This window comes from Erinaceus europaeus, chromosome 4 (assembly GCF_950295315.1).
Source record: "Erinaceus europaeus chromosome 4, mEriEur2.1, whole genome shotgun sequence".
Classification (NCBI taxonomy): domain Eukaryota; kingdom Metazoa; phylum Chordata; class Mammalia; order Eulipotyphla; family Erinaceidae; genus Erinaceus; species Erinaceus europaeus.
The window spans coordinates 108,158,831-108,184,676 of record NC_080165.1 but is presented as its reverse complement, the minus strand read 5'-3'; the positions used below and the strand labels follow the sequence as shown (position 1 = coordinate 108,184,676).

At 34.9% G+C, this 25,846-nt stretch overlaps 1 protein-coding gene across 1 annotated transcript; it reads right to left on the bottom strand.

Moving 5' to 3' along the window:
- Nucleotides 1–2,291: 2,291 nt before the first annotated feature.
- Nucleotides 2,292–19,511, bottom strand: NMBR (neuromedin B receptor). Its single transcript, XM_007525866.2, has 3 exons — nt 19,090–19,511; nt 6,190–6,538; nt 2,292–3,092 (listed from the first exon to the last, which is right to left on the bottom strand). The coding sequence occupies exons 1-3, from the start codon at nt 19,509–19,511 to the stop codon at nt 2,694–2,696; spliced, it is 1,170 nt and encodes a 389-aa protein (XP_007525928.1). The 3' UTR covers nt 2,292–2,693.
- Nucleotides 19,512–25,846: the final 6,335 nt, after the last annotated feature.

The following is a 25,846-nucleotide window of genomic DNA, read 5'->3' as shown; positions in this document are numbered from 1 at the left end:
TATCTATCTATCTCCCCCTTCCTCTGGCTGTTTCTATCCAATAAATAAAATAGAAGAGTAAAAAAGATTTATTAAACATTAAAATGAATAAAATAAAAGTTCTCAGAAGAGCATGCACACACAGAATTTTTCTGAAGTTGAAGTACACATACTTATTATATTTTAAGAGAAGCCTGGTGGTTGAACATTTCATTTCTCATAAACTTAATAATAATATTTCCTGAGTGTGCTATGAAGCCAGTAATAAAATATTAGTAAATGGAAAAATTATACTTGTTCAAAATTTATTAGCTATTTTACAGCTCTACAGAATCATATAAATATGTAAGATATATATTAGTAGGTAAATAACCAATTAAAACATGTTTTGGTAACAAATAATGTTATTTTAATTTTTATTAGGTAACATCTACATTTTTTCATAACATATGAAATGGAAAAATACTTGAAACAATAAATTACACATTTTGCATATGAAATTTATTTTCTTATATATTCACATTGATGACTCACAATTTAAGCTATTCTTACTTTGGAAATAATAAAGGTAAACTTAGAGAACTATTACTTGTCCTTCACCATTTAAGTAACATCCATAGCCCAGGAATGAAAAAGTTGACATGCTTATTTCTGACTTCCAATGAATGATCTAGATCTGCTGTTATTGAGTCTAAATATAAATTCCTGAATATAAAACCAGATAGGAGTTCCATGTCAAGATGTTGATCCTTATCTGCTTAGTTTCCTCACTATAGAATGGCAATGAATCCTGACTTTTAAAATAACATAAGGCATTGTTATAAAGAATACAGTTTAGAATTTGGCACCTATAAATATTGAATAAATTATATTATCTCTTTACTACACAAAGAAAGATGGTAGTTACTAACTGCAACAATACATAATAGAAGTTACTTCTACTAAACACTTATGCCAGATACTGTGTGAATACATACTTTACCTAATTTTAACAAAATGTTTAATCTTATTTATAAATCTAATGAGAGAGTTGTTTCTGATTCTAAATATTCCAGACACCCTACCTCAGTTCTTTTGAATCAGTCACTCCATATTTAAAAAGGATAGTCACATAAAATGGCATGCCATATTTACACTAATAAATAATTTAGTAATACATTTCACTACACCAAGCAGATGTTACCACACTCATAATCTACTTCCTAATATTATCTGCAGTTAAGATACTACTTGATGAAATTATATAAATCAACACATTTACAACTTCCCTTATATTTTACACTGAGTTTAACAGATTAGGATTTTGACAATTTTTTCTCAACTTTTAATAAATATACAAAATTAACTTGGTTTGTTTTTGTAGTATGATTTCCAGGGGGAAAATCAAATATTTGAAAAAATAAATAGGGTCAACAAAATAGTTGGATAGTATATCTGCTTGCTATGTCTAAGACCTGGGTTAGAGTTAGGTCCCTACCATTCTGGAAGAAGCTTTTGGTACTATGGTGTATTTCACTTTCTCCACCTCCCTCCCACCCCAACTCTATCTTTCTGGAAAGGTCAGACAAGAGCAATGAAACTTAGGTTAAAACAAATAATAATTATGCAAAATAGGAATAAATATGGTATGGAATTATACCTCTGTTATCTTATAATTTTTTAATCAATGTAAAATCCTTAATAAAATAGGCATAAACTACATATGTGTAGCAGTTCAGGTAACATCAAAGTTTAAGCTCTAAAGCGCGAGTGAACAGGGAAGAGCCCGGCGCCAAATCCCGCCCCATGGTGGGGCGCAGGAAATGTGGCAAACAAATATTCATATTATATTAATGTTACTATACATAATACAAAAACCATCATATCTTCTATGTACTTAGAAGTTACAAATGTAAGGTATTACTATAAATTATTAAGCAAAGCATCACAAAGTGTTAACTTATGATTAAGCTTCACCTGTTGAATGTCCAATCATTTTATTGAGATAAATGCACTATAAATAAAATCAAAAAAAAAACTGTCCTTGTATTTCAAGTGCTAAGAGTTTGTATGTTACTCTTGTTGAAGCATTGATCAATATAGAAATTCATTTGATACTTCAAAACAAAACAAATTTAATATAAGTAGAGTTTACTCAATCAAAAATTTAAATTCTGATTCAATGTTGATTTATACAAATAAATTTTCTTTTTGAATCATTTTAATGTTCACAATAAGTATATACTAATGCAATTTAAAGTAATGTTCACAGAAAAATGTGATCTGTGTTTGCTGTCCTTTCTGGGTCAATCCCAAAGTGATCTTACAAATTAGTTAAGTAGGGAGTCGGGCTGTAGTGCAGCTGGTTAAGCGCAGGTGGCGCAAAGCACAAGGACCGGCACAAGGATCCCGGTTCGAACCCCGACTCCCCACCTGCAGGGGAGTCACTTCACAGGTGGTGAAGCAGGTCTGCAGGTGTCTATCTTTCTCTCCTCCTCTCTGTCTTCCCCTCCTCTCTCCATTTCTCTCTGTCCTATCCAACAACGACAACAACAATAATAACTACAACAATAAAATAAAAACAAGGGCAACAAAAGGGAATAAATAAATAAAATAAAATATTTTAAAAAAACAAATTAGTTAAGTATTAAGAAAAGGAAATCCACTTAATTATGCTCTGATGGAGATAAAAAAATAAGTAAGCTCTTTCTAGGTAGCAAGCTGAATGGTAGAAATTACAGTGCTATTTCCTGCTTCATATTGTGCTCATTTACTAAAGAAGTGGTCACCATGTTCTTAGTATTGCTTTTCAGAGATGTCATTCGCATTGCTGAGGAACTGAGTAGACATCTAGATGATCTTTCTTGATAGGACTTCCACCCACAGCAGAGCTGATTATTGAAATGCTTCCTGAAGCTTTCACTGAGCAGATAAAGAGCAAAAGGATTGACACAAGAATTGCTAAAGCTTAGAACCCTGGCAACTAAAGTGACAATCATGTGGCCTAGAGATGGATCGATCTGAGTATAGTTAAAAGACCTATACATATAGAGAATGTGATTTGGAAACCAGCAGAAGATAAAGCAGCCCACAAAAACTAGCACAATTTTAGCCAAGCGTTTTCGTGTTTCCATCTGCAAATATAAAGAGAGAGCTCTATTAGTTAAAATGAAATTGACCACATTCCAAACAGATCATGTCAAGAAAGAAACAAAAGTTATCATAAGATAGGGATGCATCTCAAAACAGAAAAGCTATTGTCTCATCAAAGTGGTGATTTGAGCAATTAAGGAAGCCTATTTTGGTCACTATGCTATTTCCATTTAAAAATATTTGGCAGATTAAACATGCCCTGACAAAAAATTATTAGTAAATGACTTTATGTTAAGACTATGATATTAAAATTTTATCTTTTTGCATAACCATTATGCTATCTCCCCAGTCTTAAAATTTTATCTTTTAATTATTTTATTTTGCTTAAAATAGTATTATGATAAATATAAATACAAATAATTTCTGTTTGTATTATATCCACTAGATTAATTAATCATATAAAATATTTTTAAATTATTAATTGAGGTGTTATATAAAGAGAAAAAAATCACCTTTTGAAAAATTAATTAAAAATAAAATAAATAAGTTAGATAATATGTGGTTTTAAATCCTGAAAGCCATAAATCATACATAATATCTGCCCTAGTAACATTACTTTGCTAAATCACCTTTAAAAATCAAAATATGTAATTTTATTTTCATAGCATTTATTATGTTAAAAGTTTTACAGGAGAGACTTAAGCAATGAGATAACTAGATAAAATTCAAATGTTGGATACTAGCATTTTTAAATCTAAAAAACATCATTTTCTAACATCTAATGTCCAAGGTTTATTTCCTACTTCTCTAATTCATTTAAATACTGAAATATAGAACCATAAATGTGAAAAGATGTTGGAAGTCCTGACATTTTCTATGCTAAAACTATTAATATTTAACTAAAGTAATCCAGGAAAAACTGGTAAGAGTTAGATTAAAACCCACCTAACTTGGGGAAACACAGTGAGTGGAAAGAGGGGAAACAAATGGAGGTACAAGTGAAACGTCTAATTCAAGAAGGAGGCGATTCATTTCAGGTGTATCCCATGGAATTAACTAAGAATTCTAGCAGTTAGGATGTCAAACATGAATTTTATATTACTATGCAGCATCTTCCCTAGCAGGTAGAACACAAGAATCTAATGGCAAGATCCAAGTGTATAGTGGGGCTGCTGACATTGAGATGACTTCAGGGCAGATAACAAGCTACTGCCCAATCAGATTCTTATAAATCTCCAAAAGGAATACTTAAACAAACTAGGTAGAATCAAAAATATTCTTAAAAAAAGAAGTGGAGATGAACAGAGTAAAAGAAGCTCAAATTAAGAAATCAAAGCAAAAACCCAAATGGCCACAACTTGTGTGACAATTGAATCACAGTGGTCTGATCTAGTCATATATAATACAAAGAGAATTATGAAACTAACCTGAATATTCTATTTCAAAATTCCAGATATTTTGGGGAGTCAGGCTGTAGCGCATCGGGTTAAGCGCAGGTGGCGCAAAGCACAAGGACCGGCATAAGGATCCCGGTTCGAACCCCGGCTCCCCACTTGCAGGGGAGTCGCTTCACAGGCAGTGAAGCAGGTCTGCAGGTGTCTATCTTTCTCTCCTCCTCTCTGTCTTCCCCTCCTCTCTCCATTTCTCTCTGTCCTATCCAACAACGACAACAACAATAACTACAACAATAAAACAACAAGGGCAACAAAAGGGGATAAATAAATAAAATAAATATTTAAAAAAAAAATTCCAGATATTTAGATTAAAAATTAGTTTATGCAACAATTATTTTAACTGGTTGATTTTAAAACTTTAAAAGTAGCTGTGGATCTATATTGTCTGTCATTAGTAAATAAAGATTACCCTCCCATGCAAGAAAACATTACCAGATTTTGCTATTGCTGAAAATCCGAAACACCAGTTTAGCTATATTTTAATGCTTTACAGCCACCAAGTTACAGATGCTACCATGACACCAACCTGACTTCCTGGGCAGATGACCTCACCAATGTGTCCTGGAACACCACCTCCCCAGAGTCCTACTCATCTTGGGAAAGATAGAAACAGGCTGGGAGTATGGATCAACCTGTCAACGCCCATATCCAGCAGAGAAGCAATTACAGAAGCCAGACCTTCTACCTTCTCAACTCTTTGATTCATACTTACAGGGGGATAAAGAATAGGGAAGCTTCCAATGGAGAGGGATGGAATACAAAACTCTAGTGGTGGGAGTTGTATGGAATTATACTTCTCTTATCCCATAATCTTCATGATCATTATTAAAGCACTAATTAAAAAAAAAACCTCAAAACCCTGTCTGTGCCTACATCCATCCAGCAAGTGTCAATAATTTCTGATTCAGTTTTGTTTCCTTCAAATTGCATGCTACACCCCTATACCTCCTATACCTGCAGAACATATAGGAAGAAATTACTGACAGAGCACAAATGTACAATCTGTAACTGTGCCCCATATAGAGAGAGATTTTTATCTCTGTGGAGTAACAAGATTTATTTTACCTTAAATTTGTGCTGTATATTTCTTAAGGAAGAAAGCGTAAATTATATATTGTAATTACTCACACACACACACATGCATACACACACATATACTATGTGGGGTGTGTGTGTGTTCTATGACTTATAACCTTTGTAGGAAGAGTTGAAACCAAACAGTACTTCTACACCAGCCCAGTTCTTGATCACTCTCATTCTTGTTCTGCTGTCATGGTAGCATCTAATGTAGCATCCTGTACAACCCCTACTCAGATCCCTGAGAGTGTCCTACAATCCTTTCATAAGGAATACTCTTCCAGACTTCTCGTCATCTTAGTAGACAAGTGGGAGAAGAAACATTAATTTATAAGTAAATACACATTAAAATATTTTTAAATGTGTACATTTTTCACATAAATACTTCATCGATATTCTTAGTGGCCCTATGCCTAGATGACAGATAAGTTCTGATATACCACGTATTAAAGACATCCCTAACCCATATTCTTTCTAGGCTAAGACTAGTTAGTACATGTCATTTGTCCAAATTTTTCATGATTTTGAGATCCCATAAAATAGAACATTAAACAGTGGTTACTGCATCTAATAAGCACACTCTAATAAAGTCACCTAGCAAGCTTACCTGTTTTTTGGTATTTTCATTGTATTCACCTGGAAGATTGTGTGCACTCTTAATTAAAGTTTTTGCAATATGATAATAATAAATGCTAATGATAGCAAGTGGTATTAGGAAATATACCAAAAAGATGAGTACTGAATGAATCTTTGGATGCAATTCATCTGTCTGAGGATAGGGAATACATGCTGTGAAGCTGTTGTTGTCCAAGCTGCCAATGCGAGCCACTTCTGAAAAAACTGCTTCAGGGATTGCCAACAGCACGGAGACTACCCAGATACAGAAGGCCTTGACACAGGTCCACAACACTGCCCCTGATGTCTGAATATCCATGGGGTTTACTATGGCTCTGTATCTGAAAAGACAATACATCTCAAATTACTCTTAAAAAAAAAAAAAAAGAAAGAAAAGAAGAAAGGATAGAGCAAGGGAGTGTAAGAGCAAAGGAGAGAGAAAGGAGGAGAGAGAAATGTTCATTTCTATGAAGAAGATAATACTTTTATCCTAAGACTTTTTTGTACACTGTGGAATAACCATGTAACTCTCTATCTACAAGAAACCCCACTGCAGAACAGAAGAAGAAGAAGAAGAAGAAGAAGAAGAAGAAGAAGAAGAAGAAGAAGAAGAAGGAGAAGGAGAAGGAGAAGGAGAAGGAGAAGGAGAAGGAGAAGGAGAAGGAGAAGGAGAAGGAGAAGGAGAAGGAGAAGGAGAAGGAGAAGAAGAAGAAGAAGAAGAAGGAGAAGAAGAAGAAGAAGAAGGAGAGGAAGAGGAAGAAATAATATATTATAAACTGTCATTTCCCAAATTTTGGGTTTTTTTACTTCTTTTCTTTTTCTACATTATTGGGGGTTTAATAGTTTATATTATAGTTACTGACACATAAGTACAATCTCTTTCATCTCTCTGTGCCAGGTGTCCAGATGTCTGCAAGACACTCTCTCCCCCAACCCTGGTCCTTAGCCAACGTCATACACCAGGACCTTAGAGCCCTTGCATCACATTCCTTATCCTCCTTCGGAAGATTCCTTTGCTTTGGTGCAATACACCACATCCATAAGTTCTTGTTTCTTAATTTACATTCATAAGTGTGATCTCATTCAACATGATACCTTCAATTTCTATCTAAGATGTGGCAAAAAAATGACTTCATAATTTTGCTAGTTGCATGGCATACCATCATGTATAAATATACCACAATTCTCTTTTCTTTTTTTTTTTACTTTTTTATTTTTTTATTTATTTAAGAAAGGAGACATTAACAAAACCATAGGATAGGAGAGGTACAACTCTACACAATTCCCACCACCCAGTCTCCATATGCCATCCCCTCCCCTGATAGCTTTCCCATTCTCTATCCCTCTGGGAGTATGGACCCAGGGTCATTGTGGGTTGCAGAAGGTGGAAGGTCTGGCTTCTGTAATTGCTTCCCCGCTGAACATGGGCATTGACTGGTCAATCCATACTCCCAGTCTGCCTCTCTATTTCCCTAGTCAATTCTTAGTCACCATCTATCATTGAGAATCTTTGTAATTTTCAAATCTGAACTATTATAAATTATGCTGCTATGAACATATGTGCATAGGTCTCTTGGGGTATATATCTCCAAGAGAGTAATTGCCATGTCATAGGCTAATTTCATTTCTGGTGTTCTGATGAGTCTCCACTGAGGTTGTGCCAGTTTGCTCGCCTCTTTCAAATGCTTTTTCTTAATACTTTTACTTATACATTTATTTAGGATAGATACAGAGAGAACTTGAGAGAGAAGGTGGAGAGAGAGAGAGACATCTACAGCACTGCACCATTCATGAAGCATATGGGGACCAGGAGTTTGAACCATCACTCCACCTCCCTTGCAGATGGAGACCAGGAGTTTGAACCCTGATCCTTGAGCACTGTGGAAAAGACAGAATAGAAGAGAGAAAATAGAGAAAATAAGACACCTGAAGACCTGCTTTACCATTCTTGAGGCATGTCCAATGCAGGTGGAGTTTTGGGACTCAAACCCAGGTCATGTTCAGTTAACCGGGTGCACCAACCCCACCACAGCCCCCAAATTTAGAGATGCTACACATTGAATCCAGGGCCATATACATGCTAAGCATGTGCTCTATCATTGAGCCATACCACCTTCAGTTTTTTTCTATTACCAAAGTCAGTGTCATTAACACTCACAAGGAGGCATTTTTGTTGTTAGTTTTATTTTAAATAGGAAAGCACTGAGACTCCTGTAAGAATGACAGAATCTCCCTGTTTAATCTTGGGTTCCACTGTTTAGCTAAAAACAAATTTCAAATAATACCCTCTATGTTTCCGGGAAGTATATTTCTAACACTGCTTCTCAAGTTAAATATTATGGATATTATTTCTTGGCATTGTTAATTGAAGAATTATTCTGTTGTACTACCACTACTCCTGCCATTCTGGTTTTCCATCAAAGTTGAGTTTATAATCTAAGCAAAATAAAATTATTATACAAAATATTACTCTGATAAATTAAATTAAACAAATACCATTAACTAAAGTTAAATATTATGTTATTATATTTACTTTCTAATACATGACTCTGACATTCTTAACTCCCACATAATCATTGAATGCATAATTTCCTATGCATCTTAATTTAAGTTTTTCTTTATTTTCTTTCACCACTTTTCTGAAGAGAACTAGGATGTGTAACCGAACCACCCCAAACATATCCATCTTGTCAAAAGAGTCCCAGAACTTACATAACAATTATTAGTCACTTTATTCAACTCATCTCTATCTTCACTGATGAAGTTTTTTTTGTTTGTTTGTTTTTCTTTCTTTCTTTCTTTCTTTTTTTACTAAAGCAATGCTCAGTGTGTTGACTTGTGGTGGTATTAAAATTAAACCTGGAACCTCAGACCCTCAGGCATGAAAATCCTATGCATAACAAGCAGGCTGGCTATCTCTCAGATCCATCTCCACCATCACTTTTGGTTTACTTTCTCAGATATTTCCTCAGCTTTAGAATTCACCTTTGTAAAGCTTTTATTTCTACTGTCATATACTATGCCATCCTATAAACTCTTTTCATTCATTCTTTTGCATAGATACTACATATATGTTTGTATATCCATTTGTCCATGAAACTAATACAGCAAATGTTAAATTTTCCTCTCAATAGAATGGCTTCTAATTGTGTTCATTTATATGGAAATATCTTCTCAAAAACTGGCTATTTACTAACTGGTAATTAATATTTAAGTGAATACAAAGATTAGCCAGTAGTAGGTTATTTTTATAAGGAGGAAGCAAAGAACAGGTAGACAGATTTTGTGGGCTATTGGTCATTTAGCTTTCCTTAGTACAAAAGATTATTCTGTACTTTCATGCATTCAGAAATGAAAAGGAAAACATCATTTCCTTCTCTTCATCCTAACTTATAACTAAGCACATACTATTGCAGATTCAATGTAAGCATAAAATATGTAGAGTTTTCAAATAATAATGAAAGGAATAATTCTCTCATAACAAAAATGCTGTAGTGGAACGAGCAAAAGACCCAGAATTCATGATTTATTGGGAGGAACTAAGTAGGAGGATAGGATAGGATAGGATAGGATAGGATAGGATAGGATAGGATAGGATAGGATAGGATAGGATAGGATAGGATAGGATAGGATAGGATAGGATAGGAAAGGAAAGGAAAGGAAAGGAAAGGAAAGGAAAGGAAAGGAAAGGAAAGGAAAGGAAAGGAAAGGAAAGGAAAGGAAAGGAAAGGAAAGGAAAGGAAAGGAAAGGAAAGGAAAGGATAGGAAGGGCCTTTTCAACAAGTTGTTTCTTTTTTATATCATTTTATCGGGGGGTAGTGGTTTACAGTTCAGTTGTTAACATATGGTTATAATTTCTCATCTCACCCCCAATTTAGGTCTTTCTCTACCGTCATGTATCAGCACCACATGCTTGTGTGTGTATGTGTGTGTGTGTGTGTGTGTATGTGTGTGTGTGTATGTATGTGTGAGTGAATCTTTACTTGCTATACATTTTAATAAAAATGTAGTATTGCAAATACCATAAATTGAGAAATTAAAGATTAAAATAACATATTACTAAAGAATTATCATTAATACTAAAGCATTATTTACACATATCAGAGAATAGGTTGTACATAAACCAATATTTCATGTACACATTGTAAATAATAAAAAAATGAAACAATATAGTATAAAGTATTATCTATATGTTCATTCCTCTTCATTCAAATAGTTTTTGAAAAACTAGTAGTGTATAGTCACCTAAGGATTAAAAAAAACTCACTGAATTTAATAGTATAACAGGTATTATTATACTGAAAAAATATTCTTAATGAAGTATTATTCATAAAGAAAAATCATAACATAAAGATGAATCAAGCAGCATGCTAGTTAGATGTAAATGCTAAGTATTTGTTCTTATTCTACACAAAGAACTATGGATAATTAAAAAACAGTCAGGAACCTAAGTAAATCAGTAAAGTTCACAAAGTGTAAACTATGAATCAGATAACAGAGGAAATTTTGTATACATAATCAAAACAAATTGAGATAGCTCATTAAGTCTAAAGTTAGCAATATTAGGATAGAGCAAGGATTTTGAGCAAGGACTGAAAATCAAAACTATCTTGGTCTAAAGGATTGAAATGAGTGTAAAATAAATAAAATCAACAATGAGGTAGAAGTACTCAGAGAACAAAGCAATTATCTTCCCTGTGTAAGGTTTTGGGATTGATCCCAAGCAAGTAAAACCACCCAAAATGAAGACACTTGTTCTAGCTTTTGTAGTCCTTACTTTATCTGACAGGGTTAGAGTGATTGAGGGAAGTGAAACAGGATATAACAGTTGAGGAGAGTATTTAGGTCTAAGTAGAAACTATTTGATTAAGTACTTTATCAAATACTATGAATGCAAGCTTATATCAACATAGTTGCAGAGGTTACAAAGGCTTCTGTGTTAGATATGAGTAGACATGCACCCTAGGCCTGATCGACGAGGTTTACAGTTAATAGTATTTATATACTTTTCTCTTATTTGGGAACTTCTTTATGCCCTGGCCCAGATTTCGAGTCCTATTCCCAGCTCTGATACCATCTTCCCAGAAAATACTCCTAGCTCACCAGCATGTTAAAGAATAGTGAACCTTCCAGTGGAAGGGAAAGGGATATGGAACTCTGGTGGTGGGAACTGTATGGAATTGTATCCTTATTATCCTACAATCTTGTCAATCATTATTAAATCACTTTAAAAAAAACAGGCAAAAATCTCTAAAAAAAAAAAAAATTAAGATACCTCATATAAGCATCAATCTTTCTGCATCTGCAATATGCAAATAGTTAAATAAGGACTAACTATAGAGTTTAAACTAAGAACTTGTCAGAAATGAGAAAACTAAAAAGCACATTACTTGTTCCTGGTCTAGAAGAATAAACATTACTAAAATGGCCATTGTATCTCTATCAAGATCTCAGTGGCATTTTTCAAGGAAATTGAACAACTTATCCAAAAATCTGTGTGAAGCCACAAGAAAACAAAAATATCCAAAGCATTTTTATTGAAAAATAATAAAAAATGGAGGCACCATGCTCCCCAACTTCAGTTTACATTACAGAGCAGTAGTAGTTAAAATAGTATAGGAATAAAAATAGACACCAGGGTCAATAAAACAAAACTGAACTCCCAAAAATAATCCCACATAATGCATAATCACATCAAATATGACAAAGAAGCCAAAATTATTCAATGGGGAAAAAGAAGGCCTCTTCAACAAATGGTGATGGAACAACTGGGCAGCCATATGTAGAAAAATAATGGATCATCATCTATTACTACGCACCAAAATCAGATCAAAATGGATCAAAGATTTATATATTATGCTAAAAACTCTAAAATGTATAGATTAAATAATAGCAAAATGGTGGTCCAGGAGGTAGCACAGTGAATAAAGTGTTGAACTCTCAAGCTATGAGGTCCTGAGTTCAATCCCTAGTAGCACATGTACCAGAGAGATGTCTGGTTCTTTCTCTCTCTCCTCCTATCCCTCTCATTAATAAATAAATAAAATATTTTAAAAATAGTAAAATGTTGCAGGACCTTAACACCAAAAACATTTTTGGAGACTCGAATCCACCAGCATGCAAAATAAAAACAAGAGTAAATAATATGGGATTATATCAAATTTAAAAGCATACATATAAAGCAAACTCCCCAAGGATAACCAGGTAACTCAGTAATTTGGAGGAGATATTTGCACATTACATATTAATAGCAATTGATATCAAACTTCTATAAAGAACTGGTACAGCTTAACAAAAAGAAAAAGAAAAATAACCCAATAAAAAAAAGTAGGCCAAAGAATTGAACAGGCAGTTCTCCAAAGAACAGATACAAGCCCACAGAAATATTAAGAAATGCTTCACAGCATTTATCATTATAGAAAACTGCACTAGATTCCACCTCACACCTGTGAGGATGGCCTACACCAACAAAACAGGAATTGGCAGGTGTTGGTGGGGTTGTGGATAAAAGAAAAAAAAGACACTTCTACCTGCTGGTAGGAACGCAAACTAGTGCAGCTCTTTTGGAAGATGATATGAAAGTCTTTAAAGAAATATGTCGGATCCTGTGGTGGTGCACCTGATTGAGCACACATGTTACAATGCACAAGGACCCAGGTTCTAGGCTCCAGTTCCTACCTGCAGGGGAAAGCTTTGCGAGTGGTGAAGCAGGATTACAGGTGTCTCTGCCTCTCTCCCTCTCTATCATCTCCTTCCCTCTTGATTTATGGCTGTCTCTATCTAATAAATAAATAAATAAATAAATAAATAAATAAATATAATGAAAGATATAAGTGCAGCCTAGAATGTATAGTTCCTAGCTATGACCACAGAATGTGAGTTCAGACCTACAGGGATGCAAAGGTTATATAGGCTCCTACACTGAATATAGGCCCCAGATCAAATCAACGGGGTTTGTAATTAATGGTATTTATATACTTTTCCCATATTTGGGAGGTACTCTTTTCCCTTATTCAGCTTTCTAGTTTTATTTCCAACTCTGACATCATCTCCCTAGATATTACCTTTAGCCCCACCTTCATGTTAGCTGTAGGGCTCAGGCAAAAATCAATAAAGTCATGGGCCCCTTGGAATATACCTAAAATAGACTTCCTAGCTTTTTCCAAAACGGAAACTCCAAATTTCATCTGATATATTCTTTAAATTAGGTTCCTATTAAACAATTTATTTTGCTTTGTATCAATGTTTTTCAGCCACTAAGCTGCAGATGCTACCATGAAACCAACTTGACTTCCCTGGGCAGATGACCTCACCAACGTGTCCTGGAACCTAACTATGGAAAGGTAGAATCAGACTAGGGGTATAGACTGACCTGTCAAAACCCATGTCCATTGGAAAAGCAATTACAGAAGCCAGACCATCCATCTTCTTCACCCCATAATGATCCTGGGTCGGTCCATGGTTCCAGAGGGATAAAGAAAAGAGAACTTTCCCGTGGAGGGGTTAGATACCGATCTCTGGTGGGAATTATATGGAATTCTACCCCCCTTATCCTATAATCTTATCAATCGTTATTAAATCAGTAAAAAAAAATAAAGAGGGAAAAGAAAGAAAGAAAGATTAAATTACCATATGACTTATGGTAATATACTAATACATAAATATACTAATATATAACTTATACTAGTATTAACTTATACTAGTATTAACTTATACTAGTATTAACTTATACTAGTATTAACTTATATTAGTAACACACTAATACATAAATGTATATTATAATTCAAACTCTTTATGTGAGTATATAAAATAACTGAGCACTTGCTATGCAAAATAACATTCCTTTTCCTTTCAAAATTAAAATATACCAACAGAATACACAGTAAGAAAAGACAAATAGAAAACTTTCAGATAAATATGTGACTCATATTTTGTGAAAGTATTTTTATCAACTTTATTTTCCTTATACCTGATTTCCTATTATAGGATAAGAGGGGTACAACTCCACACAATTCCCACCACCTGATCTCTATATCCCATCCCCTCCCCTGATAGCTTTCCTAGTCTTTATCTCTCTGGTAGTATGAACCCAAGGTCATTGTGGGATGCAGAAGGTGGAAGGTCTGGCTTCTGTAATTGCTTCCCTGCTGAACATGGGTGTTGACTGGTCTGTTCATATGCCCAGCCTGCCTCTTTCTCTAGTAGGGTGGGGCTCTGGGGAAGCTGAGCTCCAGGATACATTGGTGGGGTCATCCCAGCATCTGGGACCTGGTGGCTGAAAATAGAGTTAACATACAAAGCCAAACAAATTGTTGACCAATCAAGGACCTAAAGGCTGGAATAGTGTAGATGAAGTGTTGGGGAGTCCTTCATTTTGTAAATAGCTAGTAAGCATATTTCTAAGGGCATGTAGCTATACTAGTTATGTTTTTTTTTCCCTCTCTGAGCTTAAAATCTGATATGCAGGTGGATACAAGTTATTTTCTGGGGAGGTGATGTCATGGCTGGAAAAGGGACAGAAAGCTGGATCAGGGAAGAGAAGCTCCCTAATATGGGAAAGGGGTATAAATATTGTTGACTATAAACCCCATCAATTTGATTTGGTCTGGGGCCCATATTCAGCTTAGGAGCCTACATGACCTGTGCATCCCTGGAGATCTGAGCTCACATTCTGTGGTCATGAGTAGGAACATTCCAGGTTGCCCCAATATAGACCCATCTTCCTCAGGTGTAGCACAGAGTATGCTGCCATCCTCCCTTCGGAGGATGGGAACATTCTCTACCGTTTTTGATCCAAGTGGAGGGCAAGGTCCTATGGGGGGCCCACAAAGGGATCTTTTTTGTTGTTCTTGATAGAGATGGCCTGTAACAATGGAGAGAGGGATTTATTGTATGTTGTTTTACTTTTGTTTTTAAGTTGTCTTAAATGCTTTTAGAACATGGTTGAAAGTTGTTATCTCACCACTTTGCTAACATGGACTAATCTAAAACATGAAGGTTAACTTTTCCCTCAGGCATGTGTGGGCAGTCTACACTAGGAGCACACTCTGATAATACACTCAGCAGCTAAATTAGAGCTTCACCCCATTTACTGCTTGGGACTATAGACCAAAGTAGGAAAAAATCTCCAATTAGCACAAATCAGTCAACCAGCTAGCAAACAAAATAAGGGCACTCCCTGCTACCACTGAACAATGGCTAATGAATAAAAATCACTGTAAGGTTCAGAGAATTCAGAGTTAGGGTTTATTTGATATGTTTTAGTACATTAATAACTATACCAGGGATAATAATTATTTGCCATAGCATAATGCAAACAGAGTAATACTGCAAATAGTAATAATTTAATGTTAAGTTATAAAATTAATCCTAAACATCTTAAATTTAAATATGAGCAGAAAAAATTGAAATTATTAAAATTAACATTTAACCAGATTCAGTGAAATATTATTTTTGCTTTTAATCTAACATTAGCTGCTTAACTATCAAAGAAGAAAATCACAGGTGATACATAGTATTAATTTTATTTTTATTGCCTTATGTAATTTTAGACTTAAAGTGTAAATGCATTTTAGCTATTAGTTACATCAGAAATAAATGAAACGATATCTAGTTCTATGTTTATAAATAAATAAAATTTATAGATCTTTATTGGAGATTTTCCATTAGAGAAGAGAGCTGAAACTCTCTTCAAAGTTGTTTTCATTTTAATTATGGACAGTTAGAGGTCAAAAAGGCATCAAGTGTCAAAGAAACAATACTCTGTTTTGAAATGCAACTACTCTAATGGACAGTAAGGTGAATATCTAGAATGCCAACTATTAGCAAAGTATGGCATAGGCAAAGCTAGTGTCAGATCACATATGACCCAAGAGTGTGGAATACAAGTAGGTATGTGTATGTGACTGTATGCATGTAAACTATTACAAACACAGTATAACAAAGAACATGCAAACACTTTGAATAAACTATTTGTGAGCAAGCAAAAAAAGAGCATTTTCAAAATTCTAATGAAAAATTCCTTCAAAAATAAAAATTAACTGTACAAGAGGTAGTGCAGTGGCTAGTGTTGGACTCTGAAGCATGAAGTCACAAATTTGATCCCCAGTACCACATGTACCAGATATGATGTTCTGGTGTTCTCTCTCTCGTCTCTCTTGTCCGTCTTTCCCAGCCTCCCTCCCTCCCTCCCTCTCTACATAAGTAAATATTTTTAGAAAGTAAAAGTTAAACTGCTAACACTATCATGTTATCACCAATTCCAATCATGTACTATTCCTCTACTATTCTAGTTCTGAAACATCTGTGAAACACACCTACAGTGGATACAAAGTGACCCTTTCTAAATATGCATCAGTTCAAATTTCTCAAAAGAGTTTATAAAGTCAGAATTAAATCATCATAAGTACCAGAAAGTCACCTATACCATCTTTCAGTCATATCAAGCAAGGCAATTTATGCCTTAAGGTACTGTCATAAATCTTGTGTTTCTCAGCTATCCAGTGATACTGTCATGAATGATACAGAACTTTTAATCCTCCACTTCACATTAGAATATGTTTTCTGGAATCTAATTATCTCCCTGATTCTTTTTTCTATAGCATTATGCTCTCTATTCTTAAACTACCTATCTCTATTTTCTTAGATAAAAAAGGTATAAATCATCTCAACAACAGCACTGCTTTCTTATTCATTAATTTATGTTACCCAAACACAAACTTATAGCCCAAGCTATCAGTATAACTTCATATTTCAAAAACACACACACTAATGGAAAAAAAAAATAGCCTCTAGATCAACTATAGGCAAATCACCTTTCTTTGCCTTTGCTGCTAGAGTATCTATGCTTTCTTTTTTTTTTCTCAATTGATATTTTTAATGACTGAAAAACTATTTGCCATCCACAGAAATGATTATATTGGTAAGGAACTTAGAGACATTTGTGGAATGTCTAAAGTAATAGTCTTCAGAAATTGTTTCCCTTTACCAGCAGGATAATCTCATTTATATAATTTATAAATATAAAATGTTAGGAAAATGTTTTTTAAAAATACTTAGAAGGAAGTCAAATAACTTTTCCAGAAATTATTGCAATATAATTAATCACAAATTCACTAAGTAAATATGTATATGTTAATAGAGAAGGCTAACAACTATGTCTTACATTTCTTAAGCTCTGGGCTTTTGTTTTTGTTGTTCTTACCACCAGAGTTTTTTATTCTATATTTATTAAGCACAAGAATGACATATCAAACAGACAAACAAAAAAGGAGTAAGTATGTGATGTTTTCTATAGCTTTGTTCAGAGCAAATTTACCTGTGAGTTTCTATAACAGGCTGATAAAAATCATTATGAAATAAACTCAGCCCCCTTGGTCTTAATATCAATGAACATGTTTTAAATGTGACCTCAGTGTTAACTACTTTTAGATATTCATTCAATAAGCTTTTTATTTTATTTATTATTGTACACATTAAATAGATTATTTTAGATTTTCTAATTAAGATGGTCTGTAGAAAAAAAGGTAACTGAAATAAAAAAATCAAATTCTCATTATAAAATTCAAAGAAAAAATAAAATGTACTCTTACAAACAAGATTTTTTATAAGAATTGTTTAACCCATTTGTATAGAAATATCATTTTAGAGAAAACATTGCACAAATTAAAACGTTTATAATACTCTATTTGAAAATATGACTCTCAACTCTTCACAAAATATAGTCTTGATTTCAGTGAAGATTAACATTAAATGCCAAAGTGATATAAAGTTTATTGTTGCAAATACCAGAAAGTCTAGATGGCGCAACTGCTCCATCTAATCTAGTGTGTAAATCAATGCAAAGGATATTGAATACCACCTTAACATTCTAAGTTAAATTGTTAATCTAAATAACTTGAGTCTAAAACCAACTCCTAAGGAAATTAGGATACACCTACATGCAACGATGCCTAATTGTTAAATTCATCTCTCATCCCAATTTAAACATTATTTCCTGCTTAAAAGCCACTAACCATGATTACAGAGATTCTTGGGTAGCAGCACTAAACCAAGAATCCCCATGTCTGAATTTTCCTTTACTTTCCAGAGGGACATTCATTCCTAAACCTCAATATCCTCACCTAGAAATTGATACAGTTGAACTAGCTGGTAAACCTTGTGTAATAATGGAAGCTTCCAGTGATAAAATATGTGCAATGCAGATTTTTTTATCAAAGATATATTTTGCAACATTGTTTTTAGATAATAAAATTTGAGGTCTACCTGGTTTTTTTTGGAGGGTAGTAACTGGGAGGAGTCACTTAAGTTATTAAAACAAAGTTGTCTGAAGAATATTTACTATTCTAAATGTTTTTTGTGTCAAATCAATAGTATCATTTAGTTAGTAAGAGCAAATACTGTTTCTTCTATCAAAAAAATCAGAATTTTCCCTAATATGAAGGCAGACATTCTTACCTGACATATATATTACTGAATAGGAGAACTGCACTTCTAAGATTTTAGGCACACACAAGAAACTTCTAAGTGCCCTTTTGCTGTTCACTCCATTGGTTTTCTATAAAGTGAAGACTCTAGATTCCCAAAGTGTGGGGATTCATGGGAGGGACAACTAAGATATGAAATTTTAAGATAAATTTCAAATTAATACAATATTATTTATTCTAAAACATGATAATATTCTTTCTTTCTTTCTTTCTCTCAAGCGTCACACCTCAGTCTTCTTTTCCTCTAACACCCTGGTTCCCTTTCTTTCTCCCTCCTCACCCCCCAGCCCCTTCCTTCCCCAGGTCCTTTACTCTTTCTTTGGCAGGTACTCCAGGTCTTTATGTCTCAGAAGGGCTCTTTTCCATTCTCCACTATCTTAGACCACCCTTCCTCCGTGCACCCTTACCTGTCAGCGCTGAGGGCAGTGAGTGTAAACACTGAGACCCCAACAGAGGTGAGCTGGATGGCTGGGATGAGCTTGCAGCCCACCTGCCCGAACACCCACTCGTCCAAGAAGTAGCGCGAGGCGTCCACTGGGACACAGGTGAGCAGCAGCAGCACGTCCCCCACTGCCAGGTTGGAGATGAAGATGTTGGGGACGCTCCTCATGGCACTGTTGCTGATGAAGATCTTCACCAGCAGAATGTTGCCCAGCAAGCCCACCGTGATGAGAAGCAGGTAGAGGGAAGGGATCACACAGCGGATCAAAAACTCAGCGGTACTCCCTTCTGGGGCGGGCAGGAAGTCCCTTTCGGACACGCCGGGAAACGGGGGGCTCTGGTTGGAGCCTACTGTGTGGGAGAGATTGGAAATTGACTGGGGAGGCATGGCCAGCGGTCCCGGAGAGTCCGCTGGAGATTTTATGTGCCCAGGTCTGATGCACACAGTTTGGATTTACTGAAGCTTTGTCTGGCAGGGACAAGTTTACCGCCCGCCCGGATGCGTCTCAGCGCCCTGTGCAGTCAGATGAGAAATCTGCCCACCAGCTCTGGAGCTTCTGGAAGGAACACAATGGGCTCCTGCTGGCTACAATTTAAAGAGAAAAAAAGGAGAGCAGCGATGTCTTTGTTCAGATCTTCAGTGGTTTGTTCTCGCCTATAATTAAAGCAGCTTCTCTCTCTCTCTCTCTCTCTCTCTCTCTCTCTCTCAAGCAAAGCTCTATAGGACTAAGAAAAGTACCTGCCCTACTGTTCACTCAGGCTTGGAAAGCAAGTCATCCTGTCCAACGAAAACGCAGCTGAAAACTGGGGGCTAGCGTGGGGCTGTGCTCATCCCACAGCTTTGCTCTTATTTCTGCAGTTACTGATGTATTGTGTGAAACTGATGGGTATCTTAATTCTCTCTTGCTCCCAGAGTCCCAGTATACTTGAGTCCTCACTGGCTTCCATGTGGGAGGAGCTTCACACAGAAGTTCCTTTTGACCAGCTAAGGATGGTGTAAACCATAAAATTAGGAAACAGAACAGGTGACAAGGGGGCAATAGATTAATGAAATCTCCTCCTCATTCTTCTTCCTAGGATACACTTTACTCATCTGAAATACGGAAATTCTTTCCTACAGTTGGCTTACTATTTTTAAACTTCTATTTTTAGACTGATTGCAACTCACCAGGTAGAGTGCACAGGTTACTATGCACTGGGACCCGGGGTTAAACCTTGTCCCCAACTACAGGGGGTGGTAACTTCATAAATGATGGAGAGATGCTACAGAGCCTATCTCTCTCACTCTACCTCTCCCCTCTCCTCTCCTCTCCTCTCTTCTGCTCTCCCCTCCCCTCTCCTCTCCTCTCCTCTCCTCTCTCCTCTCCTCTCCTCCTCCTCTCTCTCTCTCTAACAGCAACCATTAATAGTGGAATCCTGTAGGCACCAAGCATAAGCAATAATCCCAATGGCAAAAATAAAACTAACTTACATTTTATTTGAAATATATGTAAAGTATGCAATTATTAATGGTACAGCTCAATCCAACCATCTGTCAAAATCAACAATGTAACCACCATTCTCTAAAATATATATTAGTCCCACTTCCTTTTATCATCTAAGATTTGTTTGCCTACTCTTAAGAATTATATAAATGGAATGTTGCTGCATATTTTCTCATATCCATTTTCTTTTGCTCAGTATTAATCTGTGAGAGAGATTTAACTCACAAGTAGCAACTGTTTTATCTATGACATTCTCGTATACCAATATTTATCCCATCTAAAGTTGACTGACGTGCATTCCTGATAGCTTTAATTTCAATTTGAGTAATGTTTTCATAATTCTTCATGAACATGTATTCTGGTGCCCATTTGAATACCAGATTTGCATTTATTAGCTTCCAATGATTGTGTTCATCATTGGCTGAAATAGACCAGTTTTCAAAAGTGAACTCCAATTTTATTTTTCTTAAAAAATATCTATTAAGTTGAATGTAAACATGCTTATAATTGAGTAATTGCAGCCATACACATGTGCTCAATATATATGATGCACTATAATAAGATGCCCCTAAGAATAAAAACTTCTCAAAGTAACTGATATAAGTCTTATCAATATTTAAAAAGCGGTATAGTCCAAAGTCAAACAAGTAGCATTCTTTTCACTGGGAAAAGCATTTAACTAGCTCTTGTCATTAAAGGGCAAAATTATATTTCAACAGGAACTTAGTCAAGGTCTACAATGATTTGCCATAAATGAAACATCTCAAATCACTAGTAAAATTTAAGCAATTTTTTCATATTTTTCTGACCAGGAACAAAATTTAATTATCATAATTAAATTAGATAAGATAAATATTTGCAGTGTAATCAGTTTTTCTTTCTAATTCAATTACAAGTCCTTATTATACTCTTTATAGACTTAGTTACTTCAAAAAATCTGTTATTAAGTTGCAGGTAAATTAGGACCAGAAGATAGTTTACCTAATACAACATACACCTCACCTTGTGTGAGGTTATGGGTTCAAGACCCAACACCAAATGTGAGCAACATACACAGTACAGAGGAAATTCCTTGGGTAGCTGAGTACTACTATGGTGCTTTCCCTCATTTCTCCACCTACCCCCTTCCCTTTCCTCTCTCTCTCTGTCTTCCACCACCACCATATTCCCCCTTTCTCTTCTTTTTCCCTTACTCTCTCTTAAAAAAAAAAAAAAACAGAAAAATGAGATCATTGATCCTGGAAAGTCCACTGAGTGATGGCTTCATTTATGAACTGAGTGGTAGCATTAGATATGCATGAGATTCAGCATTAAAATATTTTAATTATTTACATATAAATAGAAAATTTCAGTATATTCTCTTTGGTATAATTTCTTTCACTCAATATTGATGTGTGAGAACCACCCATATCTAAGGGTTTTTTTTTTTTGCTATCTTATTGTCTAATAATATAAGCATACCTCTATCATTTTTAATGTTGATTAGCATTTAAATTTTTGATAGTTTTAGTTAGTTGGAATACTGTTTCCACAGACTTGCTTGTGATTATATTCTAGTGTTCATCTGAGGAAGATAGCAACTATCCCATTTTAAACTGTTTTATATGAAAGCATATTGTAGCATAAGTACTATATGAATATCTGCATTTTTCTGATCATATCAGTATGATGCTATGTATTTTGAAAAGAAAAAATGGTAAATCTAAAAACTGACTCACCAAATATTCAATTGCATAATATGATAGACATAAAGCATCTGAAATACCAATTTTTATTTCATATCAAGTGAGTTTATATATATTGAGCTACATAGGTGCCCAAAGTAAGCCCAAAGCATGGGTTTCATTCAAATGGAAAATACAGTAATTATTTTAATAATTGTGACACTATTGATAATTATTAAAATGTAAGTTAAATGTTTAATATTTATTTCTAAATGCATCACACATTCCACATAGTTGCATGAGTATTGCCTCACTTCATAAAGGCAATACATTTCAGAGACAAATTACTATTAAAGTCAAATATGTCAAATTACTGCCACATGTCAAATATCACATTAGGTTCCTTTGAGTCATGTCTAATATTTACAATTATTCTGTGAGGTAGATATTTTAGTCTTAAACTTATATATGAGAAAAAAAACCTCACAGACAAGAAAAATAAGTAAATATTTTAACAGGTCAGTAAAACAAGATTCTGAAACATGTTCTTTTTTATTTGAAAGTCTATTGCATTTCCTTGCCGAAGACCAAAATTTTCTGTAAAATTATGTCTATTATTAAAGGATATTTTTCTTGCTGGGGTACAGAAGTCCCCCTTATTTGTAGTTTCACTTAATGAAGTTTCAGTTACTTAGTCAACCAACATCCAAAAATAATAACATAAGAAGTCCACAGTTACCTAATTTTTATTATAACATATTGCTATAATTGTTTCATTATATCATTCTATTGTCAAGCTATTGTTGTTAATCTCTTTTTATTTTTATTTTATTTATCTGTTTATTCCCTTTTTTATTTATTTATAAAAAGGAAACATTGGCAAAACCATAGGATAAGAGGGGTACAACTCCACACAATTCCCACCACCAGAACTCTCTTTTTTATGTCTAAACTTTAAGTTTAATTTTATTGTAAGTATAAGTGTATAGAAAGAAAACAAAAAAGGTAAATATTTATTTTCTTATTAATTATGAAGTGAGTGAGCAAGAGACAACCAGAGCACCATTCTAATATATACAATACCAGGGATCATACTTTGCATCTTGTACTTGAAAATTCAATGCTTTATCCACTGCACCACTGCTTAGCTTTTTTGTTTTCTTTCTATACACTTATACTTTTATTATAGCATATTGTCAAAGGCTTTCTTTGCATATATTGATATAACCATTTGGTTTTGGGGCTTGTTTTTATTGATGTGGTGGATCACGTTGATTGATTTATGTATATTAATCCACCTTGCATCCCTGGGACAAACCCCACTTGGTCATGATGAACAATCTTTTTAATATACTGCTGTATCCATTGGCTAGAATTTTGTTCAATATTTTAGCATCTATGTTCATCAGAGATATTGGTCTTTAATTATTGTTTTGTTTTTTTGTTTGTTTTTTGGTTGTCTCTGTCTACTTTTGGTATCAGAGTGATGTTGGTTTCATAGAAGCCGGAAGGGAGTATTCAATCTTCTGAAAGACTTTTAAAAGTAGAAGTATTAACTCTTCCTTAAAGGTTTTGTAGAATTCATATGTAAAACCATCTGGTCCAGGACTTTTATTCTTGGGAAGGTTTTTGATAATTGTTTCAATCAGGAGGTTGATTTTAAATGTTTTCTCTAAACTTTTTTCCACAAGGACCACACCAATTTGAATTCTCTTCAATAGTATAGAAGTATTCCATTCTCTCCATATACTCACCAGCACTTCTTACTGTCCTTTCTTACATAAGTCTTTCTTATAGGGAAGAGATGATACCTCAATGTTGTCTTGATTTGTGTTAATGATAATACATAGACATAAAAACACAAGAAAAGGTTGACAGAGATCCTACCCATTGGATTTTCATAGAAAAACAAATCCCTACCTAAATTAGTTATAATAATAATTAACTGTTTAAAACTTTAAGACTACAAGGGACCATTCCCATTCTCTTTAAGATCCTTGTTTCTTCTAGTCATTGAACCTCTAAGGACTACTCCCATATTTCTTGATAATTTCTTCTCTCTGACTGCTTATCATCATACTGCCTCTGTTGACTTAAACTAAGTCAACACAATCAATGCTGCCATGCCACATTTTGCTGCTACTGACTTGTTACTGCAGACTGTCACCAGAGACACCAAGCCTGAGTTGTCAACCTCAAAGCTCCTCTAATCTGGTGAGATCTTTACATGGGACAACCTAGTTCCATTTCAGATGGCACACTATCTAACAAAGTTGCAGATACTAGATACAAGCTAGGGTTTAGGGTACCAGGTACAGACATCTACATGTATCCATAAGCAAGAGGCAACTCAAATTAAAAGTGTTTAGTAGGCCTCTATGATTAGACTTAGACCTAATATGCCTGAGATCTTAGTAATGGGCATAAAGAAGGCATAATAAATGATCTAACTGATCAGACGTAGACTAAAGCTTGGCAATCTAGCAGAAAGACACAAAGAAGGCAGATCTCATAAACCTAATTCTGGCTGAATACAAGTGATGCTAAATGTTTTAACAACTGGCAGAAAGTCTAAAATCATCAGGTAAAGAAATGAATACAAAAGCTGGGTAAGGGAAAAATACTGGCTCACTTAATAATGGCCCTTTTGGTCAATACTAGACCACCACATCATCTAGAGCCACTAGTTAGGGAATCCTTGGTTCCCCACACAGATATTATGGGCCTAGAACTCTAATAGATCTCTATCTCTACCATTACTGATCACATCTATCAGGAACATCAGCATAAACATAAATCTTCAGTGGATCACTCAAGGAAATTGTCCTACATTTAGAGTAGCAACAGTAGGAACTGTCTCAGTCTCTGAAGGGAGGCTTAGTCATCCTACCCTGTCAACCACGGAACAGGTTGGTAAATGAGTGCACCTTAGAATGTTCCTAGTTATGACCATGAACTGTGAGTTCAGACCAACAGGGACTCAGATGTTATACAGGTTCTCATGCTAAATATAAATATATATGGGACCTGGTTCAGGTGAATGGGGTAAAAAATTTATTTTATTCATAGGTTTTCTTCAAGGTTGGGAGATACTCTCTGCCCTAATCCAACTTTCTAGCCCTATTCTCAACTATGACACCATCTTCCCAGACAATATTCTTGTCTGCCTCCATGTTAGCTATCAAGCTCAAGCATAAAACTACCAAAGTCATAGGCCCCTAAGCACATACCTAAAATAGACTTTACTTTTTTTCCACGATAAGATACCTATTCTCATCTGTTCTATTCTTACTTTTTGGTTCCTGTTCATTAATCATTTTGTCCTGCTTTATATCTTACTGCCTTTCAGCCACCAAGTTGCAGATGCTATGATTCCACTCTGACTTCCCTGGGCAGACAATCTCACCAATGTATCCCAGAGCCCTACCTTACTAGGGCAAGATATAAACAGGCTAGGAATATGGATCAACCTGTCAATGTCCATGTCCAGTGGAGAAATGACTACAGAAGCCAGAACTCCCACCTTCTGCATGCCAAAAAATTTGTGGTCCATACTCCCAGCAGGAAAGAAATGA

Excerpts from the sequence above, each read along its gene's own strand:
- NMBR (XM_007525866.2), bottom strand. The coding sequence starts at position 19,511 with ATGCCTCCCCAGTCAATTTCCAATCTCTCCCACACAGTAGGCTCCAAC. Across the intron at positions 6,539-19,089 it reads ACTGCCCTCAGCGCTGACAG|ATACAGAGCCATAGTAAACC; the intron begins GTAAGGGTGCAC and ends TTGTCTTTTCAG. Across the intron at positions 3,093-6,189 it reads ATGAAAATACCAAAAAACAG|ATGGAAACACGAAAACGCTT; the intron begins GTAAGCTTGCTA and ends TTATATTTGCAG.